The sequence below is a fragment of the Sinocyclocheilus anshuiensis genome, unplaced genomic scaffold, assembly GCF_001515605.1.
Source record: "Sinocyclocheilus anshuiensis isolate Anshui unplaced genomic scaffold, SAMN03320099.WGS_v1.1 scaffold794, whole genome shotgun sequence".
Classification (NCBI taxonomy): domain Eukaryota; kingdom Metazoa; phylum Chordata; class Actinopteri; order Cypriniformes; family Cyprinidae; genus Sinocyclocheilus; species Sinocyclocheilus anshuiensis.
This window is the reverse complement of record NW_015547683.1, coordinates 266,458-289,649: the sequence shown is the minus strand read 5'-3', so window position 1 is coordinate 289,649 and position 23,192 is coordinate 266,458. Positions and strand designations below refer to the sequence as shown.

The 23,192-nt window shown below is 36.2% G+C and overlaps 4 protein-coding genes across 5 annotated transcripts in view; 3 read left to right on the top strand and 1 right to left on the bottom strand.

The window, feature by feature from the left end:
• Positions 1-1,481: 1,481 nt before the first annotated feature.
• ggt1a (gamma-glutamyltransferase 1a) lies at positions 1,482-9,474 on the top strand. 2 transcript variants are annotated; one of them, XM_016505677.1, is made up of 13 exons: positions 1,482-1,557; positions 2,361-2,537; positions 2,631-2,761; positions 3,286-3,375; positions 4,797-4,989; positions 5,264-5,424; positions 5,522-5,671; positions 7,151-7,287; positions 7,508-7,695; positions 7,912-8,039; positions 8,131-8,243; positions 8,749-8,862; positions 9,001-9,474. In XM_016505677.1, the coding sequence occupies exons 1-13, from the start codon at positions 1,529-1,531 to the stop codon at positions 9,145-9,147; spliced, it is 1,758 nt and encodes a 585-aa protein (XP_016361163.1). In that variant the 5' UTR covers positions 1,482-1,528; the 3' UTR covers positions 9,148-9,474. The 2 variants fall into 2 exon arrangements, with proteins under 2 accessions (XP_016361163.1, XP_016361162.1); XM_016505676.1 differs by lacking the exon at positions 1,482-1,557 and adding an exon at positions 1,695-1,780.
• Positions 9,475-14,264: 4,790 nt separating this feature from the next.
• Positions 14,265-20,712, bottom strand: ggt5a (gamma-glutamyltransferase 5a). The gene is made up of 12 exons (XM_016505703.1): positions 20,487-20,712; positions 19,008-19,135; positions 18,816-18,911; positions 18,443-18,632; positions 18,152-18,312; positions 17,926-18,072; positions 17,220-17,350; positions 16,742-16,926; positions 16,496-16,587; positions 14,855-14,967; positions 14,665-14,775; positions 14,265-14,581 (listed from the first exon to the last, which is right to left on the bottom strand). Exons 1-12 carry the CDS (start codon positions 20,651-20,653, stop codon positions 14,435-14,437), a joined length of 1,668 nt encoding a protein of 555 aa, XP_016361189.1. The 5' UTR covers positions 20,654-20,712; the 3' UTR covers positions 14,265-14,434.
• Positions 20,713-20,853: 141 nt separating this feature from the next.
• asphd2 (aspartate beta-hydroxylase domain containing 2) overlaps positions 20,854-23,192 on the top strand; it is a 9,159-nt gene continuing 6,820 nt past the window's right edge. The window contains exon 1 of the mRNA XM_016505707.1: positions 20,854-20,951. The gene's annotated coding sequence lies outside the window, so the exon portion shown is untranslated. The remainder of the gene's footprint in view (positions 20,952-23,192) is intronic.
• cabp1a (calcium binding protein 1a) overlaps positions 22,354-23,192 on the top strand; it is a 27,116-nt gene continuing 26,277 nt past the window's right edge. The window contains exon 1 of the mRNA XM_016505705.1: positions 22,354-22,358. The gene's annotated coding sequence lies outside the window, so the exon portion shown is untranslated. The remainder of the gene's footprint in view (positions 22,359-23,192) is intronic.

Genomic DNA, 23,192 nt, shown 5'->3' with positions numbered 1-23,192 from the left:
GTAATTCATATAATAGCAAGATAAATAAGGGCAGAAGTGTATTTATTAACAGTTGTTTAAATAGTTTCAAACTGACTTGAATGATTGAGACATCACAATAGGATTAATTAATCAAATAATGTGTCATGATCTGTTTGCCAAACTTAATTCCAAATCAATTCTGTGAAAGGTGAGTAGCTAACTTTCTCTCTCCCTAAAAGCTACTGACACATAAATACTCATGCATAGACACGCTCTTTTTCCATTTATTCAACAATAATTGCGGTTTTATGGCATGAAGGGACTGCTGAATGACAGCATAATAATAAATCCTGGACAGTGTGCTACATAAGGAGCTGAAGACAAAAGTTCTCTTGAACAGGTCTGATAATACTTCAAGTGTCTTGTCCTACGCTGAAAAGTGCTGACCGGCTGTTTTTATTGTGGCAGTTTTACGTAACTGTGCTCTTTGATGCTAGTTACAAGTATTGTGACTGTAAGAAGGTTCTAGAATTTTCCGGCATTGGTATTAAGTGCCAAGGAACTGAAATGATCTTTAGCATTCCTCACTCTTGAATATAGTCCCTGGAGGTTTTACAAACATAAAAATGACATTTTCAAAGTCAAGAATCTTTCTTCTGAAGTTTTTCACTCATTCAGCTGCGAGTCAACACCAACATGCTGCATCAGAGATGTTTCTTAAAAGTCTTACGTAACAGACAATGCTGACTCGCTTAACTAAACTACAGTAATAATGTCCAAAAGTCTGAGACCACTAGTGAAGATGCTTCAATGCATTTTGTTTTAGAAAAATATTGAGTGAAAATGTTGAAATAACTTGGATAACATCCCATGAATGACTTAATACATAAATTAACAAATTTCACAATTTCAAACAATTTCTAAGTATTTGTATGGGACATCTTGCTGTAACTCAAGCTGGCATGGACAGTTTGTTCAAAACTGAATGATCCATGTTATCCATCTTAATTTTAGAATGATCCAAAGAGCATCTTGTTCTTCAATAGAAAAAATAACATTTAACCTTTTGTACAATGTTACACATTTTCTTATTTGATTAGTGACCTAGAAATGCTTCCAAATCTTTCATATATTAATATTTTTCCCTTGTAAAACTGTCTGAGCATTTAAAAATAAAAAAAATCCCATATTTTCAATCTGGTCTTTACACCTTACTGTGTATTTTAATTTTAATTATTTATTTTTATTTATTTATTTTGTAAATGTGTAAGATTAAGGGTGGAGTGAACACATTGGCAACAACATTGCAGTAGTTTGACCTCTGAAGTGCCTAAGCTCTTAAAAACAGGGTGAGGTTTCATGTGAGTAATACCTGTCTTTACCGTCAGGACTGAAACATTGAAAAATCATCCTGTCTTAGCCAATCACCATGTAAGGTTGAGACCAGGTTGATTTATAACCGCTGGAGTTAAATTTTAATTAGCACAGATTATATCTGTCCCCAGTCCTATCCACACCTGTCTTGATACATCCACCTATACAAGAAAAAGGATTCAGTCTCTGGATTATGGCTCACCAGACTAAATCAACTGTGAGGTATGTCTATATATCTATCTGTCTGTCTGTCTGTCTGTCTATCCATGCATCCGTCTGTCCATCTAAGAGTGATTGTATATCTATCTACGCTGGAGTTAAATTTTAATTAGCACAGATTATATCTGTCCCCAGTCCTATCCACACCTGTCTTGATACATCCACCTATACAAGAAAAAGGATTCAGTCTCTGGATTATGGCTCACCAGACTAAATCAACTGTGAGGTATGTCTATATATCTATCTGTCTGTCTGTCTGTCTGTCTGTCTGTCTATCCATGCATCCGTCTGTCCATCTAAGAGTGATTGTATATCTATCTATCTATCTATCTATCTGTCTATCTGTCTCTCTGTCTGTCTAATTGAAGTGTGAAGGGTTTTAAGATGTTGTCAGTTGCCTTAAATTACTTCCACAACAGCTGTTTTGACTGTCCTGACATAAATATAAGGAGTGGACTACAATTAGGAAATTAAATTCGGGGCTTGAATAGTGTGTGACTGTTGTATGGTTTGGATTTACACATGGATGAATCTTCTCTGAACTCTGCATGCTTGGCTCATTCAAGGCTGATATAAAAACAATATGTGGAGTGTCATGACATTGTAGAATGAATGCTAAACTTTATTATTAAACTCAAAGAACAACTGTAAACAGTGATGATGATGCTGTGTAACTGTAAAGGGTTTATCCAACAGGTCCGATGAGTTGGGTGACATTACATAGTTGTCATAGTTGTGGGGGGGGGAACTATGACCTCAAATGTCTTTATCTCAACATCCTGTATTCATGTTCTGTACCTATTCAGGAAAATGGTCAAGAAGTCTCTTGTTGCTGGGCTGGTGGTCTTGCTTGTGGCTGCATTGGGTTTTTTCCTGGGTGTGTATTTGGTGATTGGAAATAAGAGACTCACTGTATCCTCGGACCACTTCTACTTGAAAGCAGCCGTGGCAGCAGATGCCGGGAAGTGCTCTGAGGTTGGGAGGTAAGAGTCCAAATATATAGAGCCAAGAGTTTCCATGCTTGTCATTAAACGTAATGCACGTCAACTCACACCCAACATTCTTCATGTTTGCAGGGACATCTTAAAGCGCAATGGTTCAGCGGTTGATGCTTCCATTGCTGCTCTGTTGTGTGTCGGACTGTTCAACGCACATAGCATGGGCATCGGAGGAGGGCTGTTCTTCACCATATACAATGCTTCAACAGGTAAAACAATTACATTTATGCATTCATTTATGCATTGAAGATGTTTACCTAAGAATCAAACTCATGACCTTGGTATTGCTTACATCATGGTCTAAAAAAAACCCGTAAAACTCAAACTTTCTGTAAGGGCTCCTTGAAATTGGCATCTTTTTCTAGTCAGTCTGGCACTGAAGGACATGGCTTTGAGTTTAATATGACACAGAGGTTGTTTGCCATTCAGCAGATACTTGTCATGCAAAGTGACTTACAGTACATTAATTGAAGTGACATGACTCTGGAGCAGCCTGGCAAAAGGGCACAGTGTTTACTCAACATCATAGTGACCACAAATCTTGCTTCACAGAGTCATCAAATGATGTGAATAACCACAATAACAACTATTCAGGAGAAGCTAACAAGAGTAAATAACACATGATGACACACAAGCCTTAGGCTACTGTCCAAGTGATTTTTAGTCTTGACAAACAACACTGAAAATTAAATGTCTAGACAATGAAAAAAAAATTCCATGTGTTCATCCACAGGAAAGGTGGAGACAATTGATGCCAGAGAAACCGCTCCAATGAATGCTTCAGAGGACATGTTTGGCAATAACACCCAGCTGTCACGGAAAGGTACATTACCATTCATGTAAATATCACCAAGTTCAGCCTCCATTCTATAAAATAAATAGAGCTAATCTGCCTGTGAACTAGCCTTGCTTTGTCATATAGGTCAACTTATCTGATATTTTAAAAGACTTACTGACCTTGACACAGTCATTAGAGTCTATACTTCCTCTCTATGGCATTCTGCATGTTGGTCACATCACATGACTGATTTGGTGGACAAACATTTTTTAAATATTAAAAAGCAGTGAGATCTTTTTAATTTATACACTTATTATTTGTCTAAAAAAATAACAAAAATGATCAGAAATACATTATAACAGTAATAATAATAATATCATGAATATAATAATAATATCATGAACTATTATTACAATTTAAAATCAGTGAAAATTCAGTCAACATTTATTATTAGCAATGTTGAAAGAAGTTTTGCTGCTTTATATTTTTGTGCAAACCATATTTTCAAGATTCTTTCATGAATAGAAAGTTCAAAATAGCATAATTTATTTGAAATAGAAACCTTTTGTAACATTATAAATGTCAATTGATCAATTAAAGGGATAGTTCACCCAAAAATGAAATTTCTGTCATTAATTACTCGCCCTCATGTCGTTCCAAACCTGTAAGACCTTCATTCACTTTCAGAACACAAATTAAGATATTTTTGATGAAATCCGAGAGCTTTCTGACCCTGCATAGACAGCAACGGAACTGACACATTCAATGCCCAGAAAGGTAATAAGGACATTGTTAAAATAGGCCATGTGACATCAGTGGTCCAACTGTAATGTTATGAAGCTACGAGAATACTTTTTGTGTGCAAAGAAAGCAAAAATAATGGCTTTATTGAACAATTTCTTCTCTTCCGTGTCAGTCTTCGACGCACATTCATGAGAGAACCACGACACATGCGTGAAGAAATTGTTAAATAAAGTCATTATTTTAGTTTAGTTATTTTAGTATTCTCGTAGCTTCATAACATTACAGTTGAACCACTGATGTCACATGGACTATTTTAACGATGTTCTTACTACCTTTCTGGGCCTTGAATGTGTCAGTTGCGTTGCTGTCTATGCAGGGTCAGAAAGCTCTCGGATTTCATCAAAAATATCTTAATTGGTGTTCCGAAGAAGATCGAAGGCCATACAGGTTTGGAAAGACATGAGGGTGAGTAATTAATGACCGAATTTTCATTTTTGGGTGAACTATCCCTTTAAATGCATCTTTTATGAATACAATTATGAACTTTTTTCAGATTAAAAATGATTTGTAATAATTCTGTTCTTTTAATGAGCCTTTTAAATAGCATTAAAACATATTTGAAAATATTAACAGATAGGACAGAAAATGAGCCTCACGTCATTGACCTTATTGCAGTTTTGGCCATTGAATAATAACTCTACTGTGTCTTATTTGAATGGCAGGAGGGTTGTCCATTGCCATACCAGGGGAAATCCGCGGTTATGAGATGGCGCACAAAAGACATGGGAGACTTCCATGGAAGGAACTGTTTAAGCCCAGTATAGAATTGGCACGCAATGGTTTTCCAATTGGCAGGACCTTGGCCAATGCCATTGCAAAAAACAAGGACACAATTCTGAGTGATGTGACGTTGTGGTGAGGATTTATCTTTGGGACACTATACAGAAACCGGACAGACTGTGAGAAAATCAATTTATCATATTTGAAAATAGTACATTGTGTCAAGTAACAAGTGTACCATGGTGTACTGTTGTGTAATTTGCAATTGCCTCATACTGCATCATACATTACTAATTCCACTGATGTCAAACAAATAACTAATCTAACTCACCACCCTCCAAACACTGCTTCTACTAGTAGTTTTAAAGACATCATATTGATTTTTTTCCTCTCTCTGTCTTTGCTCCAGTGAAGTGTTTTGTGACTCAGACAAAAGCCTCCTGAAGGAAAATGATATCATTAGATTTCCCAAACTCGCTGACACCTATGAGAAGATAGCGGAAGAAGGGCCGGATGTTTTTTACAGCGGATCTATGGCCCAGAATATAGTGGATGATATCCAGGCTGCAGGTCTTTTCATACTTGCTTGATTTGACCTTTTTCGACATGCATTGAAGGTGAGATTACCTCATTTTAATAAAAAATGCAAATCATTGTGTCACTACAGGAGGGATTATAACACTTGAGGACCTAAAGGAATATAAGCCAGTGTTGAATGAGACTCCGCTGAAGTTAAATGTGGGGGAGTACACAATTAATATTCCTGATGCTCCATCCAGTGGACCTGTACTCGCTCTGATTCTCAACATAGTAGATGGTGAGTCTCATATTGTTCCTGTGTGTGTGCTTGCATCAAGGATCTCTCCCAGTCATCTTAATGGCAGACCTCCAGAATTTTTTTTTTTTATCCAGAAATGTCATGTGATTAACCACTTTTTGAGCATTGGGAATGACAACATATATGTATGTGATATATATGATTTGCATAATATGATTTACAAGTTCTAAGTAAAATGTATTTCAGAGAATCCATTTCTTATATAGTCATTATACTTAATAGACAAGTTGAATGTACAGTACACCTGTTCTTGTTTTTACATACATTTTACAAAAGTGTTTACACCGACAGATGTATTTATGGATCACTATGAAAGGGCATGTTGTTCTATGAGTTGGAAATTTTACAGGACTCAAGTACATGATTATGAAATAATCCTCCATACAACAGACACTTACTGACTCATTTATAGACACTATGATGTCAGAGCGCAGTCTTCATGAGTAAACCAGGGATTTGCGCAAAAGAGCTTCATTCATGAGGGCAAGCAGGATCATGTTCTGCATTAAGAAAGAATGTACATTGATCACTATTGCAAAATAAACGCAAACAAGGTAAGCAGGATAAGGGCTTGTGTCACCCTGAAGGGGTTTTCTGATAATGATCAGATTGACTGTTATGCACTCAACAAATAAATGAACCAACGCTTTCCTGTAGCTTAAACAGGAATGCCTTCAATACAGTATAAGTTTCTTTGGATAAACGTGTCTGCCAAATGCATAAACATAAATTAAATATTTATTTGAGTTTATATTTTATTTACAATGGCAAAACAAGCATCTTAGCAAAAAGATGAACACTGTAATAGTATTACAAAATTTTTATACTGAAGTCCTTTAAGGTAATTTTCACAGCATTCGATAAGTGAGATGCGAGATGGTGCCATTTGAGTTTATATGAAACTAGAACAATGAGTGCACAAGACATGAATGTAGGGCCACTTTCAGTCACCCAAAAGAATGGAATGATACACAGAATTGCCATAGACTACAAAGAATTTTTGGAATTATGACTGCCGAATTCCAGTATTCAAGGGAGTTGGTTTTGCATTCCACTATGTAATATCGTTCAAGGCACAATAAGTTCAACTAGGTCTCTAGGTCTCTAGTTTTTTCGTTTTTCCTTCAGACTGCCATGCATCTTGTGTTTTTAAACCTCAAAACACATTCTGTGTTGGAAAAGCAAGGTGCAAGCGGTAAAGTGGGGGGAAAAAATGCAAGGCCCAGAGATGCATTTTTTAAAAAGTTGAAGTTGAGTTTCTTGTGTGATGCTGGAAAATACACAAAATGTGAGTGCAATGGTCAAACATATCCATCTACCGTATATATATGGGGGAAAAAATGTGTTATGTGTGAACAAAGGCTTTCTGAATTATGTAAGGCAAAATAAATATTTGAATATCCTAATATAAGTATAACAGTGATAATTCACATCAAGAATTCAATTCTTGTTTTCTAGGTTACAACTTCTCAGACAGCAGTGTGTCCACAGCAGAGAAGAAGACTTTGACATATCATCGTATCGTAGAGGCATTTCGTTTTGCTTATGCCAAGAGGAGTAAACTGGGAGACCCACGTTACCTCAACATCACTGATGTGAGTAATTACATTAATATGTACAACTGTTTCTCCTTACACAAGGAGTTTTGAGGACTAATGCAACCTGATCTCATACAGTTTAACTCAAGATCCGTGAAGTGGTTCAAAGAGTTATTTATGAATATCTGTTACATCAAACAAAAAACTGTTCCTGTTTCATGCACCTGAGAGTTCAGTGGCCTCTTGTAAATCTACTTTCATTTATCTCCTTTCCCAGCTCATCCAAAACATGACCTCAGACTACTTTGCAGACAACATTAGGAGTAAAATCACAGATGACACTACTCACCCAGACAACTACTACGATCCGGAGTACTTTGTCCCCGATGACCACGGCACGGCTCACCTGTCAGTCATCGCAGAGGATGGGAGCGCGGTGGCAGCCACCAGCACCATCAACCTTTAGTAAGAGAAAACAGGCACTAGATCTGTGTTTCTCTGTTTATTTATTTCTTACAATATATAATATGCTCTCATGTGTGAGTCTGGAGCCCTGAGAAAGACAATTATGATTGTTTTTGGTGCCAAAAACCGTTATAAGTTGAACCCGAGGGGGGAATGCTATATTATTGTTCTCTTCCTTTTGATCTGATTGTCTTGATCTTTCTTGTGTTTTCACAGTTTCGGCTCAAAGGTGATGTCACGCTCAACTGGCATTATCTTTAATGATGAGATGGATGATTTCAGCTCTCCTTACATTACCAATGGCTTTGGGGTTTCCCCTTCACCCAACAACTTCATTCAGCCAGGTGCCTAAAAATCTGACAAGTTATCTCTATGGACACAGGTCAGATTCAAATAACGGCATGTATTAACATACAACTTTTGTCTTTTGACAAGGTAAAAGACCTCTTTCATCAATGTGCCCCACGATAATATTTGACAAACACCACAGAGTCAAAATGGTAGTTGGGGCCTCAGGTGGGACGAAAATCACCACGGCAACTGCTCTGGTAACCACAAACACCAAAACAGCTTTTAACTATATACTCATTGGATGCATATGTCCAAATATAAAAGATAGACCTGTATTTAAAAAATATTTACAAAAACATATAAACATACAGATGTTTTGTATATATATTGTTTTAATAAAGTTGCATATACAACTAAAATATATATTTTTGACATATATAGTTGCTACATATAATACTTTATAAAAACAATAATATAAATATGCACATATATACATTTTACTTAGAGGATTTTATATATGTTATCAATTTAACCCTTCAAATTTAGCCTTTACTCCATAAAACTAACCCTTGTTTGCCCATAAATAAAATGATGGTTAAGGACAAAAGTTTAGAAGCAATCACTAAATACAACAAATAGGAATATCCTGGGGTCTTTAATAAAGTAAATGGAAGGTTTTCCATTATTTTTCAAAATTCAAATTATAATTGGCCTGATATATCAAAACATGTCTTTTCACCCCTCCTTTTCCACTTCTCCCAGGTGATACTGAACTCGCTGTTCTTTAACTATGACTTGAAGAAAGCGGTTACAGAGCCTAGAGTCCACAACCAACTCAACCCCAACATGACAGTAGTGGAACAGGACTTTGAGCAGGTGGGTCCCAGGACTTGACAACTGAACTTTCTTAATTTAAGACATAATAAAACAGTTCAAGTAAATAAAATGACAATTATTAATATTTTTTTATTATGTGTTTTTGGCTGTTTGTGAATATGTCAACACATGCTACAGACTGTTCTTGATGGCCTGGCTCAGAAGAATCACGTAACAGAGCTGCAGAGGACGCCAGGAGCAGTAGTCCAGGCCATTGTGCGACAAGGGGACAAACTCTGCGCCGAATCTGACCCCAGGAAAGGCGGCTATCCTGCGGGATATTGAACAGCACTCCTTCTCTCCCTTTTCAATTTTTGTGGACCTTCAGTCATTGGTGACTCAATCAAGAACCAAGAAAATCGAATATACACATTGTAAGGCAGTAGTCCAATGCACAAGGTTGCACAAAGACTCCCTGTATTTATTAACAGTTCTTTTTTCTTTTTGATGGGAAAATCTTTCATTGGTATCAACAGTGCCTAACTTTCATATTGAACGGTCTATGATAATTCCAAGCTTGTTTATTCTTTTTAAGGTGTAGAGAAAGAGAATTGATTATCAGTATGTGGGGGTCCTTTGGCCTGATTCCATTGTACGTTTTTTTTTTTTTTTTTTTTTTTTTTTTTTTTTAGTTTTTTTGTTTCGTTTTGCTTTGTTTTAACCTTTCTCCATTATTGCAGATGGTTGCAAACTAGGGTTGCAAAAAGGTGGAAAATTTCCAGTAAATTTCGGAAACATTCCAGAAATTTTGGAAACTTTCCAGGGATTTTTGGAAAGTTTCTAGAAATTTTCCACCCCTTTGCAACCCTAGTTATTTTCATGTCTGCGTGCTAAAGAAATGTGTTCCTGGTGCAGGTTACATTCAGCAGGCGTCCCTTTTCCGTTTTTTTTTTTTTTTTTTTGTAATGGATGTTGAGAGTGCTTCAAAATGAGCAATACAAAGAGTGCCTGTGAAAGTGACCAAGTCAGGGAAATGAGTATGTAATGAATATAGTAATAAAAATATTACATTTTTTTTTTATTTGCAAATCATGCTAATTGCATGGAATTCAGGTACTTTTAAAGAGATAGTTCTCCCAAAAATCATTTACTCACCGTCATGTCATTCCAAACCTGCAGACTTTCATTCTTCTGTGAAAATGCAGAAACAATTAATGATGACTGGAGATTTCAAGTTTCAAAAATGATGAAAACGCACCATAAAATGATCCGTATATGTCAGTATGACTTGTATATACTAAATCAGTGAAATTTAATTTATGGTGTTCATTGGAAGAAACAAGTCATATTGGAAAAAACATGAGAGTGAACTATCTCTTTAAGCTTCTATTTTTTTCAAGGTAAATTCAAGCTGAATGTTTCACTTAAAGCAGCAACCTATTCATTTTTAAAAAAGTAAACTGGAATGATAATATTCTTATGGTGAAGAGAAGCTATTATTGAAATCAGAGCCATTCAAAAGCATGGAGAACGGCATGCACAGCATCAGATTACCTCATTGGACATGTTCGCCTCTGTTTACAGCCATCCTCTTTTGAGATGACTTGGATAATGTGAAATGCTGAATGATAATAACAATTGTTATTCTGTTATGAGTAAATGACTTGTGTATGTGAAACAGACCTGAGCTCCACAGCAGAAAAACGTGTTCACTTCAGGTCTAAATGTGTTTAATATTTAGGACACATTAGGACTCTACAGAGCAATATGTGGTAACATTAAGAGGTGCCCAGGTCCCTCATAGATTTTCACCTAATATTAAACACAATGTGTATAGAGATATTCTTCAGAATACTTATCAGAAGTCCAGTGTTATTATCTAATGTTAGTCTCATTTTATGTTGAATTACATTTAAAGTAACAGTTCACCTAAAATGAACTGAATTTGCTGATAATTTACCATCACCCTCATGCCATCCAAGATATAGATGAGTTTGTTTGTTCATCAGACCAGATTTTAAGAAATGTAGCATTACATCACTTGCTCAACAATGGATCCTCTGCAGTGAATGGGTGCCGTCAGAATGAGAGTCCAAACAGCTGATAAAAACTTTCAACTTTTTCATTGGAGAAAACAATATTATGTAGAAGGACTTGTATTTTAGCCAGAAGCAACTGTTTGAAGTGAAAAATGTCTTGATGGACTGGAGTCGTGTGGATTACTTGTGGATAATTGTGAGGTTTTTATCAGCTGTTTGGACTCTCATTCTGACGGCACCCATTCACTCCAGAGGATCCATTGATGAGCAAGTCAAGTAATGCAGAATTTCTCCAAATCAATCCTGATGAAGAAACGAACTCATGTAGTACATTTTTAGCCAATTTTCATTTTTGGGTGAACTCTTCCTTTAAGATTGACGCTGCAATGTCATGCTGTATAATGTACAGATCACATTTAAGCTATTTCATGAAGCTAGGGATGTTATTGTTTATCATGAAGTGACACTGTGGTGGTAATGTATAGTGCATTCAGAGAAATACATTTGTGTATATATTTTTTAAACATCCACTGTCCTGTGTTAAACTGTTTTTGGACCAATGTATGTTTGCCGTCACATTCATAAGTTTTGATATAAATATTGTAAGAACTAATTACTAAATAATGCAAGCAGTATTTTATGAAAGAGTGCCATTTGATCAGCTCTGAGGCAAAAACATGTTTTGAAAAATGGAAATCATGGTAAATAATCCAGTCAGTGGCCAATGTGAATAAATTTTATATTATAAGACAAGCAAACTTGCTCATCTTTGAAAGAATAATAAGCATCAAGTAAGCAAGTATTTAACCTCTCTGAACTAATGAAAATCTGTGGTGTGTAATTTCTGCACTACTAGCATCAGAATTACAATTTACACATACTAGAGTCTTTTTTTCCCCCATATAAGTAGGGAAGTACATATATTTGGACATCCTTGCATGTCATTGGTCAGTCAAACAGACAGTACCACCCCCGTCACTCAGATTCTTACTGGTCAAGGTTTGTCATATTTTATTAATACTATTTTAATTAATTACATTTTTCGTTGTAGCATATGTATCTATGTATTTAACATGATCATAAAGACTTTAACTTTGTTGTTGTTGTTTTTACTGTATCTTGTAAGATTTACTGTTAATGCAGTAGCAGCCTGTGGAAACATGTACAGTACATCTAAAAGGCCTCAGGCTGTGTCTGTGTATGATTTGCATGTATTTCCGCATGTTGATTTAACTCGAAACTGATTTAAAGACGAAACTAAAATATTCAAGGAAAAAAGAAAATCGCTATTTTCTACAATAGCCCTGCAGCTGCTCACTGACAAGAGTGTGGTCACCATAGTAAGCTCATAACTCACTGCAGAGGAGCTTTGTTCAGATTCTGGAGTGCTCATAAATGTTCCGTCAAAGAGTTTTCAAGAGCACATTCACACTGAATTAACTGAAAACTAAGGAAATTCGCTGATTGACACACAAAAGGCGACGTTCAAAAGCGCACAAGCGTCTGACAGTTGTATTGTCGCCCGGCCTGCGGTTGCTGAGGATGGCTGTAAGTTTGGGCTGAGGAGAGATGATTCAGTGTCGATGCTATTATTCTACTGTCAGACAGGAAACCCTTTGGCTTTTATATGCCCTCAGCTTCAGGATGGAAAGCATAAAGGAATGAGAGTGAGAAAGATTTGGGTACCAGCAGGCAGAATTAGGACAAAAACTCCCCTGTGGACTTCAAATGGAAATGACTGGGCTTTAGACTTGCACAGACGGTGGACTCGAAGGGTTTGCTGACTGGCGCTCAAGTTCTGCTAACTGCTTATGCCAAGCGATTACACGACAACGTTTATTCTTGTGTTCCGGAATAGCTAGAGCTCATAATGCTCTGTTTATCCTTCCGATTATGATGCCAAAGCTAATGCAATCACTCACATTGTTCATAGCCTCTGATCTTGCTGTGCGTTTTCATGAGTCAGACACATCCTATTTTCAGAGCTTTGGACGTTAATTATGAAGAAATGCTGGGTGTCATGCTGTGGAGGCATCGACGGTGAGCAGCTGAGCTAAACATTCCCATTGACCATCCATCTGCACACTTCAGAGCTATTGAGAGATGCCAACAACCTGTGACAGGCAATCCACACAATCAATAATGCGGCTGTAACACTTTTTCAAGAGCATGTATAGTGCTGTTGAACTCATTCAAAATGTTTTTACACAGTCTAATTGAAAATTTAATTTAAAACTAATTCAGGTGAGTGTTTTTTCCCCAAGCAATGACTGATGCCAAGTTAAAATAATCACAAAGATGTTATATTGTACTCAGGGCCCCTGGGAATGTGTCTGAATGGCAATTTGGCCTCCCAAACATGCGATGACTAAGAATACTAGCATACACAACCCTTAAACATTCAAACTGATTTTTTATAGCTTAAAATTTCATTGTAATTTTTACTTATTTATTGGATATTCTAATGGCAAAAAGTTAGAAATTATTAGCAATGACAGGAACAATCAAAGACATTCAGAAAATGTACGTTTCTGTACATTTGTACAGAAAACTTTTTCAACAAATTAGTTTATGTAAAACGTGTTGTGGCTTCATGTGTTTTGGTTTCACCTTCATAAATAAGCTAAATTAAATTGTATCAATACATAACTATGAAACAAAGACACTAAACCTGAAGATAACAAACTTGCAAAATGTTAACCAGTGTCTTTAAAAAAAAAAGTTAATACCGTTAAAAAGTTTCAGGCGAGTAAAAAATTGTAAAATGTTTTTTTTTTAAATAAGTGTTTTATGCTCACCAAAGATGCATTTATTTGATTAAAAAAAATATTGTAATATTATGAAATATTATTATAATTTAAAATAACTCCTATTTTTATACATTTTAAAATGTAATTTATTCCTGTGATCAAAGCTGAATTTTCAGCATCATTACTCCAGTCTTCAGTGTCACATGATCCTTCAGAAATCATTCTAATGCTGATTTGCTTCTCAAGAAACATTTATCAATGTTGAAAACAATTGTGCTGCTTAATTTTTTTTTTATACATTTTTGAGGATTCTTTAAATAATATAGAATTCAAAAGAACAGCCTTTATTTCAAATATAAATATTTCATAACATTAGGAATATCTTTTGATTAATTTCATTCATCATTGCTGAATTCAAAAACAAAAAAACCTTGCCGACCCCAAACTTTTGAACCATATTGTATATTTGCCCTCTTTGACAGCCATGTGCACAAATCAGCTCACATTATACAAGCAAGTTGGGTAATATACAAAGTGACTTTTTAAAAACGTGTGCCTAAAGCAGTGTTGCAAACTATTAATATATATATATATATATATATATATATATATATATATATATTCATCAACATAATGTATTTACAACACACATTATTCACAGTAAAATGGATATAATGAATATAAATGTTCATGTTTTTCACAGTAAAACATCAAAGCTTCACATATTGAAGGTGCTTGCTATTATTTGTCAGTTTGTCATCCGCCTGGTTTACTTCATACAAACACAGCACAGATGCATCAAGCAGAGCTGGTGTGAGTTACAGTCTCCAGCTGCACTCCAGGTCAATACCCTGCAGCTTTTCCATTTTTCCGCGAGTCAGATACAGCCACTATGCAGTTGTTTTCCTTTGATACAGCATTTACCACATTATAAAACATCTGTGGGACTTTGACCTTGTGCCCAATCTTGTAAAGTGACTCCAGAACAATCTGAGAAAGAAATGAGAATGAGAGAAATTTCACCTGATCCTTTACAAACTATTTACCACATGGAAACGTGTGTATCTACTTACCTTGTCAAACAAGGGCTCAAAGTTGAGGACGTTTTTGGAGTCCACAAACACTACAGGGGCGCTGATGGAATCTTGCAGAGTCTTGCCGAACCACAGGAAGTTCATGAGAGTCTAGCCAGCAGGGTTTCGGTTAGAGTTGGATTACTGAATCACAATGTGTTCAATTTGTTAAAGTGCAGTTTAGACTCACCAGAGCCACCCCGGTGGTGATCATACTGCCACCTGAGGCTCCTATGACCACAATGTGCTTCTGAGATGGGGAGTAAAGGATCACTGGAGACATGGAGGATGGGGGCTGCTCACCTTCACACAGATACACACAGAACAGATATTACACATACGACATATCCACAAAGTGTCAAAATATTCTATCCCTCCATTCTTATTCAAAGGAATATTCAGTGTTCAGTACAAGTTAAACTCTATCGAGCATTTGTATTTTTTTTTTTTAAGCACTTACAGAAATTTTTTAGTAAAAATTCATGGATTATTTGAACTGTGAAGCTGCATAAATCATCCTTTCTGAGATGGGGATATCGTTCTACACTGAATAAATTGCAATTGTTGCCTGAAGGATTTATTTTTATTTGATCTAACCCATAAAAATGTCTTGTGTTAGTGTAACCTAATTTGTCAGGTTGATTTAGTCTGATTAATAACAAGATGACATAATGAATCTGTTGTAGCTGGTACAAAGGTTGCATGTCTTTTGGTTTATCCTTCATAAACAACAACAACAACCAATATATAAAAAAGACATTGCACCTGAAGGTAACCATATATTTTTAAACACATTCTGTTGTAGAAATAAAAAATGTGGCATACGCTACTGGTGCAAACGTTTTTTGATGTTTTAAGTTAAATAGCATTTTGAATAAACCAATTAGTTTAGACGTTACCACATGAAGAACGTTTTTAGATTACCTAAAGGTATAATGTTTGAGCCAAGTGACTATTTTTTTTTAAATAATGGTTGTATCGATATTAAAATTTTAGGTGATACAGATAAGCTGATAATTATGTTTATATTATGCCTGATAAGTGATACATACTAGGGATTCAAATTCTGTACTGTTTTGTCTAAATAAATCAATAAAACACTAAATTAAATCAATGTGAGATTTGCTAAACATTACATTTATAATATAACTGTTATTCAATAACAATTAAAAAATGATTTTTGAAAGTTGTAAATATAAAAAAAAAAAGATTGTTGGTGTGCATTTTACAAGACAATTATTTTACTCTTTCTACTTCAAAATTTCATGTTTAATTGAATTTGTTACTTGCAGTTTCTTCATAGTTATCTGTGCAATTTACTAGCAATTTCTACGTTAAAATAGTTTCAAAGTAAATCCTAATCATTTTTTTTTTCAGGTTATTAGTATATTAAGGGAGTGTCGCATATAATCTAAAAGAAAAAATAGGTGAAAAGAGCATGCACAATTAAATATCCAATCTCTAATATACACTCTAAAAAATGCTGGGTTATTTCAACCCAACTTTGGGTCAAATATGGACTAACCCAACCGTTGGGTTAAATTTTTACATTACATTTTTAACCCAAAAGTTGGGTTAGTCCATATTTGACCCAAAGTTGGGTTGAAACAACCCAGCATTTTTTAGAGTGTATTAAAATGTCAAATCTCTAATCTTGGCTGTTAACCTATATGGTACTTATATATTGTGCTTTTTTTTTAAATAGTGTTTATCCACTTGTAAGTGTCCAATTGCAACTGCAAATGTTGATAGTATGTGTATCAATCCTAAAATATTCTTTTAATTTTGGTAGCTGGCTATGTCAAGATTTAATTTGTGAATGTTTACTGACCAGCATGAATCTGGTCTGTTTTTCCACAGAAGTCTGCAAGTTCATTGTTGAGTAGGATGCCTGTTTTGGGGGAGAAAATTCTGGATCCAAATCTGAGAAGAGAGAAGGAAACAGTCAGTTTTGACCCTTTCTAAAGCACAATTGAATTCCTGCATATCATTGCATTCTTTAATAAAGTAATAATATAATGACAATATTATCTCACTGTGTGTATAAATGCATTGAATGTTACTTAAGTGCACATACATGTGGTTGATGGTGCTGGTCACAGATACTGCCATACCATCCTCAGCGAGCACGGACACATGAGTGGTGCCATGAGAGTCCAGGTATGGAGTGATGTTGTAGTAGCTGGCATCATAAGTGCGGTCAGGGCTGATTTTTGCTCTCACTTTATCCGCAAAATGCTTCTGAATGATCTCAACTGCCTCCTATTCAAGCCACACAGAACGTCGAGGATGATGAACTAATGCATGACTTTATGTGCCCCAACCAGTGGGTTGCCAGCAATAATGGCAGTGTTGCTGTGCTGTACTCTACTGCCTGCAGTAATGATCACCCAGAACACAACACTTAAGTCATTATAGCAGATTACACCAGCGCCTCCATAGAGTGTAATGACTGTAATGTTTCTGTTGAGCTACTAAAATACAGCCTGAGTCCTGACCAATGGTATCATGCCTTTAACACTCGAAAACGAACACTTTCCTCCTACAGAGCCTACCGTTTGAGAGGAAAATTGGGGATCTTTCATGAACTTCTTAAGACCGTTGGCAAATTTACAGGTTTCTACGTAACGCTGAAATGTTAAGACCTTCTCGTCCCCCTCCAGAGATGCAGAACTTAGGATAAAACCTGAGGAAAACAGAGAAATAAATCAGTGTAACAGTTTAGAAACAAAAAAGGTTTGACTTTTGTGAACGTATAATTAATATGTATATAGAATAACTAATATTAATCACTGACAATAATATGAAATATTTCTTGAGCAGCAAATCAGCATATTAGAATGATTTCTGAAGAATCATGTGACACTGAAGACTGGAGAAATGATGCTGAAAATTCAGCTTTGTCATCACAGGAATAAATTATATTTTAAATACATTCAAGTAAAATACAGTTGTTTTAAATTGCAAAAAAAATATTTCACAATATTACTGTTTTTACTGTATTTTTAATCAAATAAATGCAGCCTTGTTGAGCATTAAAAACATTTTAAAAAATCTTACCAACCGCAGATTTCTGAACAGTAATGTATATAGTTGGGTCACTCTTGCCCGGAAAAGTTCTGCATCAAAATTTTATTCTAAAGTGTTTTATTTTAATCATTAAACTTAAATATTATCTAGCAAAGCATAGTGATAGGCTAGTGAAGTTTGCCTCGGCAAGTACTACTAATAAAGGACAAACGGGTTAATTAGTTTTTCCACCTAGCATAGTATTGAGTATGAAGCTAAGTGTAGCTCCCCCTGCTGGCGGTGGAGGAAAGTACATGTCATACTCTCCTAGAGTCACCTCCCAGGCACCAAATTCAGATGCCCTGAATGACCTCAAGTCCTCCAGAGAAATTGTTCCGCCTGAAATACACAGTAAATAAACTGTGATTCGTGTATATGTATGGAAATCAGAATTGTAGATAGTGACATTCTGAATTACCTGCGTTTTGTATATCACTGACAAGCTCTTTGGCGATGTCTCCAACGTATAAAGCATCTGCCCCATGTTTTGCGATGATTTCAAGCGTATCTGCTAGTTTCTCAAATCTCACTATTTCTCCCTCTTTCAAAAGCTCACCTTGCTCATTCTGGAATAACTGACTATAAAAGAAACACATTCAGATTAATTGTTTTGCTCTCATTTGGATGTGACAAATTTCATTTTTAAAAAGCTCTATTAAAGGGAACATTATAAGTCTGAATTCATTCAGAATGTGAGTACATGTATTACCGTAATGAGGATTCTGGCTTCTCCTTTAAGAGAAGTGGCAAAAATCGAGAGAGCACATAGGGAATAGGGACGCCCTCTCTAGCCATCTTGATAGTGGGCTCAAATAAACTGGCCCAAGGCAGACGTCCATACAATTTATGAGCTCGCTCATAGCCACGGATATCACCAGGTACACCGATCCAGTGAGCACCTATAGATAGAGAGAGAAACTACAGCTATCATGTGTGCTTAAAGTGCTCAGTACACTCAGGCTACTTCCTGAATAAGGCATAACAAGGTCTGTATTTAAAGAAAGGAATAGTGGATTACATATTTTGCCACAGGGCATTGCACATATTTAAATATAAATATTTCATCCACTGTTCACTGTCACCTTCCATAGGCTGTGTTGTTGTTGGACACATGGCAAGAAGGTCTGTTTTAAAAGCTTTTGGGACCGTCTCTCTGGCATTGATTACTCTCACTTTGCCTAGATAATAGAGATGTGGAGCAACATTAACAATAACATGCATTATAAAATAAAATAATGATTTATTTAATGTATTAAATGTAGGATAATCCTCACCACTTTGTTCCCGTATTGTGAATATAGAGCCTCCACCAATGCCCATACTCTGAGGATTTATGATTGACGTGCACAGTAAAGTAGCAATGGCGCCATCTACCGCTGAGCCACCCAACTGCAGTATATCTCTAGGAGAGAAAAAAGACTGAAAAGGGGCTATGGCTGGGGTTTTCAAACTATCTGATGTCAAAGATCTCCAAATATGATTATACAAGAGCCCCCTCCCTAACATTTAAAAGCAGCTATAGCTATCATAGAAAATAGGCTGTTTCCAAAACGAAATAACTGTACTGGTATTGTAGTAAATTTGTATTTAAATACTATCTGGAAAGTATTCACTTTCTGCTAAGTTGACGTTTATTTGTATAGTGATTCGCACAATTATTATTCTTTCTAATGGTGCGCTCACACTTAATTCGCCTAATGCTTGGTCCAAGCCAGAGTTCGATTGCTCCCCCTGGACCCCTCCCCCAGTTGGATTCTGTTGACGCTGTAGTTTTCGGCTCAGAACCTCGGTTCTTTTACAGCATCACTTTTAAGTGGCAACTGTTTACCTCTGTTGCTAGGTAACGACTCAGGAGAAGGCAGCAAAATGACAGCGCTGCTCACATCAGTTTTGCACTTCAGTTTTCAATCCTTTGGTTTTTATTTCTCAAGCTTCATAACAAGTATTGAAAAGGTTCCAAAAACGCGGGAGTTAATTATTACTGAAGGCGAACAGAATTGTAATTTTCACGAGAGAGAGAGAGGGAGAGAATGGGGAGTATGCAAAAAAAAAGTAATTTGGAAAATTACCTACAGTAGCATAATAACTGCAGGCGGTCACGTATCAAACCTGCTTTAAGACCCGTCAGAAGTCTCTGCCAGACGCTGGCATAACTAATGTGTTTTGTATGTTTACAAATTATCTATAGGCTATTTAAATAGTCTATCAACATTAGCCTACTTTCTGGCTACAGACTGTCACCCCTCAAAAATATAATTTTTTTATCGTTTACTTCTACAGAAACAACTGACTTTTCTTTATAATAACAAACTTAAATGTGAAACAGTGTGAAAGTAATCGTATACTTAAGAAATGAGCGATATAGGTCTAAATCATTAGTTGTTGTCCAGAGTCTCCTCTAGTGAGAGGAAGGCAGAGACTGGTGTCAAGAGGATTAGGCTGTGAAGATACTTCACCTAATTAGCTTCAAACTTTCTGTTTACATTTAACCGGACGTTTCAGCTCAGTAGCTGCTCCTATCCTCAAATTTACCCGACATACGGATTACGACAACCTAGCTGTCATTTTCCAGGAAAACGCGATTTTCTACATCATTTGCATGTTTAAATGAAAGTTTTGGATGCTAGAATTTAAAGTACTCACTAAAATATTTAATCTAAACATCCGTAAGCACATTATTTTTTTATTTAAACGAATGCATTCATAGTGTAGCCTACTACATGTAGCCCAAGGCACTACTATCACTCACTCACCGCCCGATCTTTGAGCAGGTTTCCGAGTCCGCTGCCACTGCTGCTTTTTTGTAAAGTCCGTCAGCGCACTCCTCGTTAAAGTGAGTCGCACAAATAATAATAATTATAATAATACATATAATCGGAATACTTATGCACAAGCAAACTTTCTCTTTTCGTCTGGCCATTGTATCCAAGTGCGGCTTTGCTTTATCGTTGAACTTCTAGAGTGCAGCAGAAGTGCGCTATTAGCCCTCCCCTTTCACAGTGTCAACGCCTAATTAAGCGCATTGTCACGGTGTAGAGGTGAAGTCTAAATTGGATTGTGTAAAGTGTTTTTGTAAGAGGTGTTTTCGCACCCTTAAATGGTATGTAGGCAAACTTCACTTTCTACAGAGACATTGCCCCTGCAACCGTGGGGTGGACTGCTGGATCACCATATGTTGTGTCTCAGAGGGATGGGATCACATTACTGCCACACCAAAAGTGAGCTACTTAAACAATTTCTACCTTCATGACTATTAATAATGTTTTGACTTATAAATTAAATAGTTACATAACATTTTTGAATGTAGCCAGTTGTTACCACACGGTGCACACGTGTGTAGGCTTCCTGAATATATGTTTTTTCCCAATCAAACTGTATTTCACCAAACTAATTGATCAAAAATCATCATTCATATTTTGAAATGTCTCTCTTAAGGCTAATTCACACTGCACCGACACAGGTCAACCAACAGCAACAGACACATTTGTCAGATCAGTGTGTTACCCCTGTTGGCATATCCTGCCGTTGGTCAGCACTTGTTTTGAACATGTTGAGCATGTTTAATCAGCGTTCGTCTGTTCATGAAATGCCTAAAAAGTGGCATACTACTGTCGGCATCTGTTGGTGCTGTGTGAATTAGTCTTCAAATAATGTGATACAAGAGCCTGTGCTATATTGTTAATATAGTCACGGCTAAAGAAGGACTGGTTTGGGGAAAAATTGCATGTGTAGTATAATTTGAACATACTATGACTCCATCTGTGGCCTCATGGGAGAGTAAAGCCCAAAATATACTTCAGATTTTACGTGTGCATTAGCGTACAGTGCATGTGCATGTGACACTTCATCACTAGCATAGTATGTGCTTACCATACGTGTGTGGCCCTAATTTCTACTAAAGCCCAAAGTATACTAAAGTTTTAATGTGTAAGCTTAAGAAAAACTTTCTGACCATTATGAAGTATGCATTTGCGCTGAACTGGTTTGGTGAAAAAAATAATGGGCGAAGTACAATCCGAACATATACTTTCTCCATGCTGGCAATATCATGTGACCTACGATGTCAGTTAATGTTCCCCGCCATTTCCATTCCCATTTCCACTCCCATGGCTTCATGGGACAATAAAGCTCAAAGTATACTTCGGTTTTTATGCGTACGCTGATGTATAGTGCATGAGATGTAAATATTATCATCAGCACAGTTCACATGTACTATACATGTGCAGCCCTGATTTTTCTAAACTAAATAAATATACTTCAGTTTTTACATGTAAGATAAAGAAAAACTTTCAGCTGTTAAAAAGTATGCATTTGCGCTGAACTGGTTTGGGGTGGGGGGGTGGGGGGGGGGAATCGCATATGTAGTATAATCCAAAAATAAAACCTTCTCCATGTTTGCAATGTCATGTCCCCTACCATTTACAAATATGACTTGGCCTCATGGGACTGTAAAGCCCAAAGTATAATTAGTTTTTAACGCATATGCTACTGTATGCATATAGTGTACGAGACAAAAACATTGTGTGCAGCATATTGCACATGTGCAACTTGTATTTCTAAACCACAAAGTATACTTCAGTTTTAGGTATGCGTACTGTGCACATGACATAAATTTCATCATCAGCGTAGTATGCACGCAGCCATACTTTCTAACCACACAAACTACTGTATGTAAGTTTTACAGTCGAAAACCAAAACAGAGGAGATGGAATAGCAACAAATTAGCCTACTGGAGGCCGCAAAAACATGGGTGCTGCCAGACAGTGACATGGTGAACAGGTGTTTCATTTTAATGTTTTCTAGCAGGACTGGAACATTGTATTATTGGTGTATCAGAGGGACCTCAATTATCCATTTCTTGATGTTCCAAAGTGAAATCTGTACTACCGTGAAACCTGAGGATGACTGCCATCATTGCCATCATATTAGAAAATGTATGGATTCATTACATATTAACAGATATATTTATGTGCACAGGAAAGCATATTGTCAAGTCTAAAGATAATTAATGCATACATGAGAAAAATGTTTTTATAAAAGTTAATTTCACTTCAGCAGAATGTTTGGTCTTCCTTTCAAGAGGCTAAATTATATTATTTACAATCTCTAAGCTGTTAGAAAGCAAAACTGTATTTATAGATACATTTAACCAGTTAAACCTAAATGTTATTTTTTTAAAGAAACATTGTCTGCTTTTCAAGTTGGTTTTGTTAGCAAGCTTCTCATATGAGGGCTTGGAAAAGGGGGAGGTCCTTCATGAAATCTAGAAATATTATTTTTGAAGATTCGCCCACAGACACAAACACACAGCACATCAGGAAGCTGTTCATCTCGCGTGTCACCGGAAGGCAAGTTTCAAATTTGGCACTGTCAGTCATTTTTAGTTTGCGCTGTCACTGTGGTTTTCTTAATAGGTCTAATTAATAGGCTACGCCTGCATAACTGCATTTTGAACAAGA

What these genes read in the sequence shown, in the direction of transcription:
- ggt1a (XM_016505677.1), top strand. Translation starts at nt 1,529, where the DNA reads ATGGCTCACCAGACTAAATCAACTGTGAG. An exon ending in CAGACTAAATCAACTGTGAG is followed by an intron (nt 1,558 to 2,360) that starts GTATGTCTATAT and finishes GTACCTATTCAG; the next exon opens with GAAAATGGTCAAGAAGTCTC. An exon ending in GATTCTCAACATAGTAGATG is followed by an intron (nt 5,672 to 7,150) that starts GTGAGTCTCATA and finishes CTTGTTTTCTAG; the next exon opens with GTTACAACTTCTCAGACAGC.
- ggt5a (XM_016505703.1), bottom strand. Translation starts at nt 20,653, where the DNA reads ATGGCCAGACGAAAAGAGAAAGTTTGCTTGTGCATAAGTATTCCGATT. An exon ending in ACCTGCTCAAAGATCGGGCG is followed by an intron (nt 19,136 to 20,486) that starts GTGAGTGAGTGA and finishes TTTCTCTCCTAG; the next exon opens with AGATATACTGCAGTTGGGTG. An exon ending in TTGAGCCCTTGTTTGACAAG is followed by an intron (nt 14,582 to 14,664) that starts GTAAGTAGATAC and finishes TTTCTTTCTCAG; the next exon opens with ATTGTTCTGGAGTCACTTTA.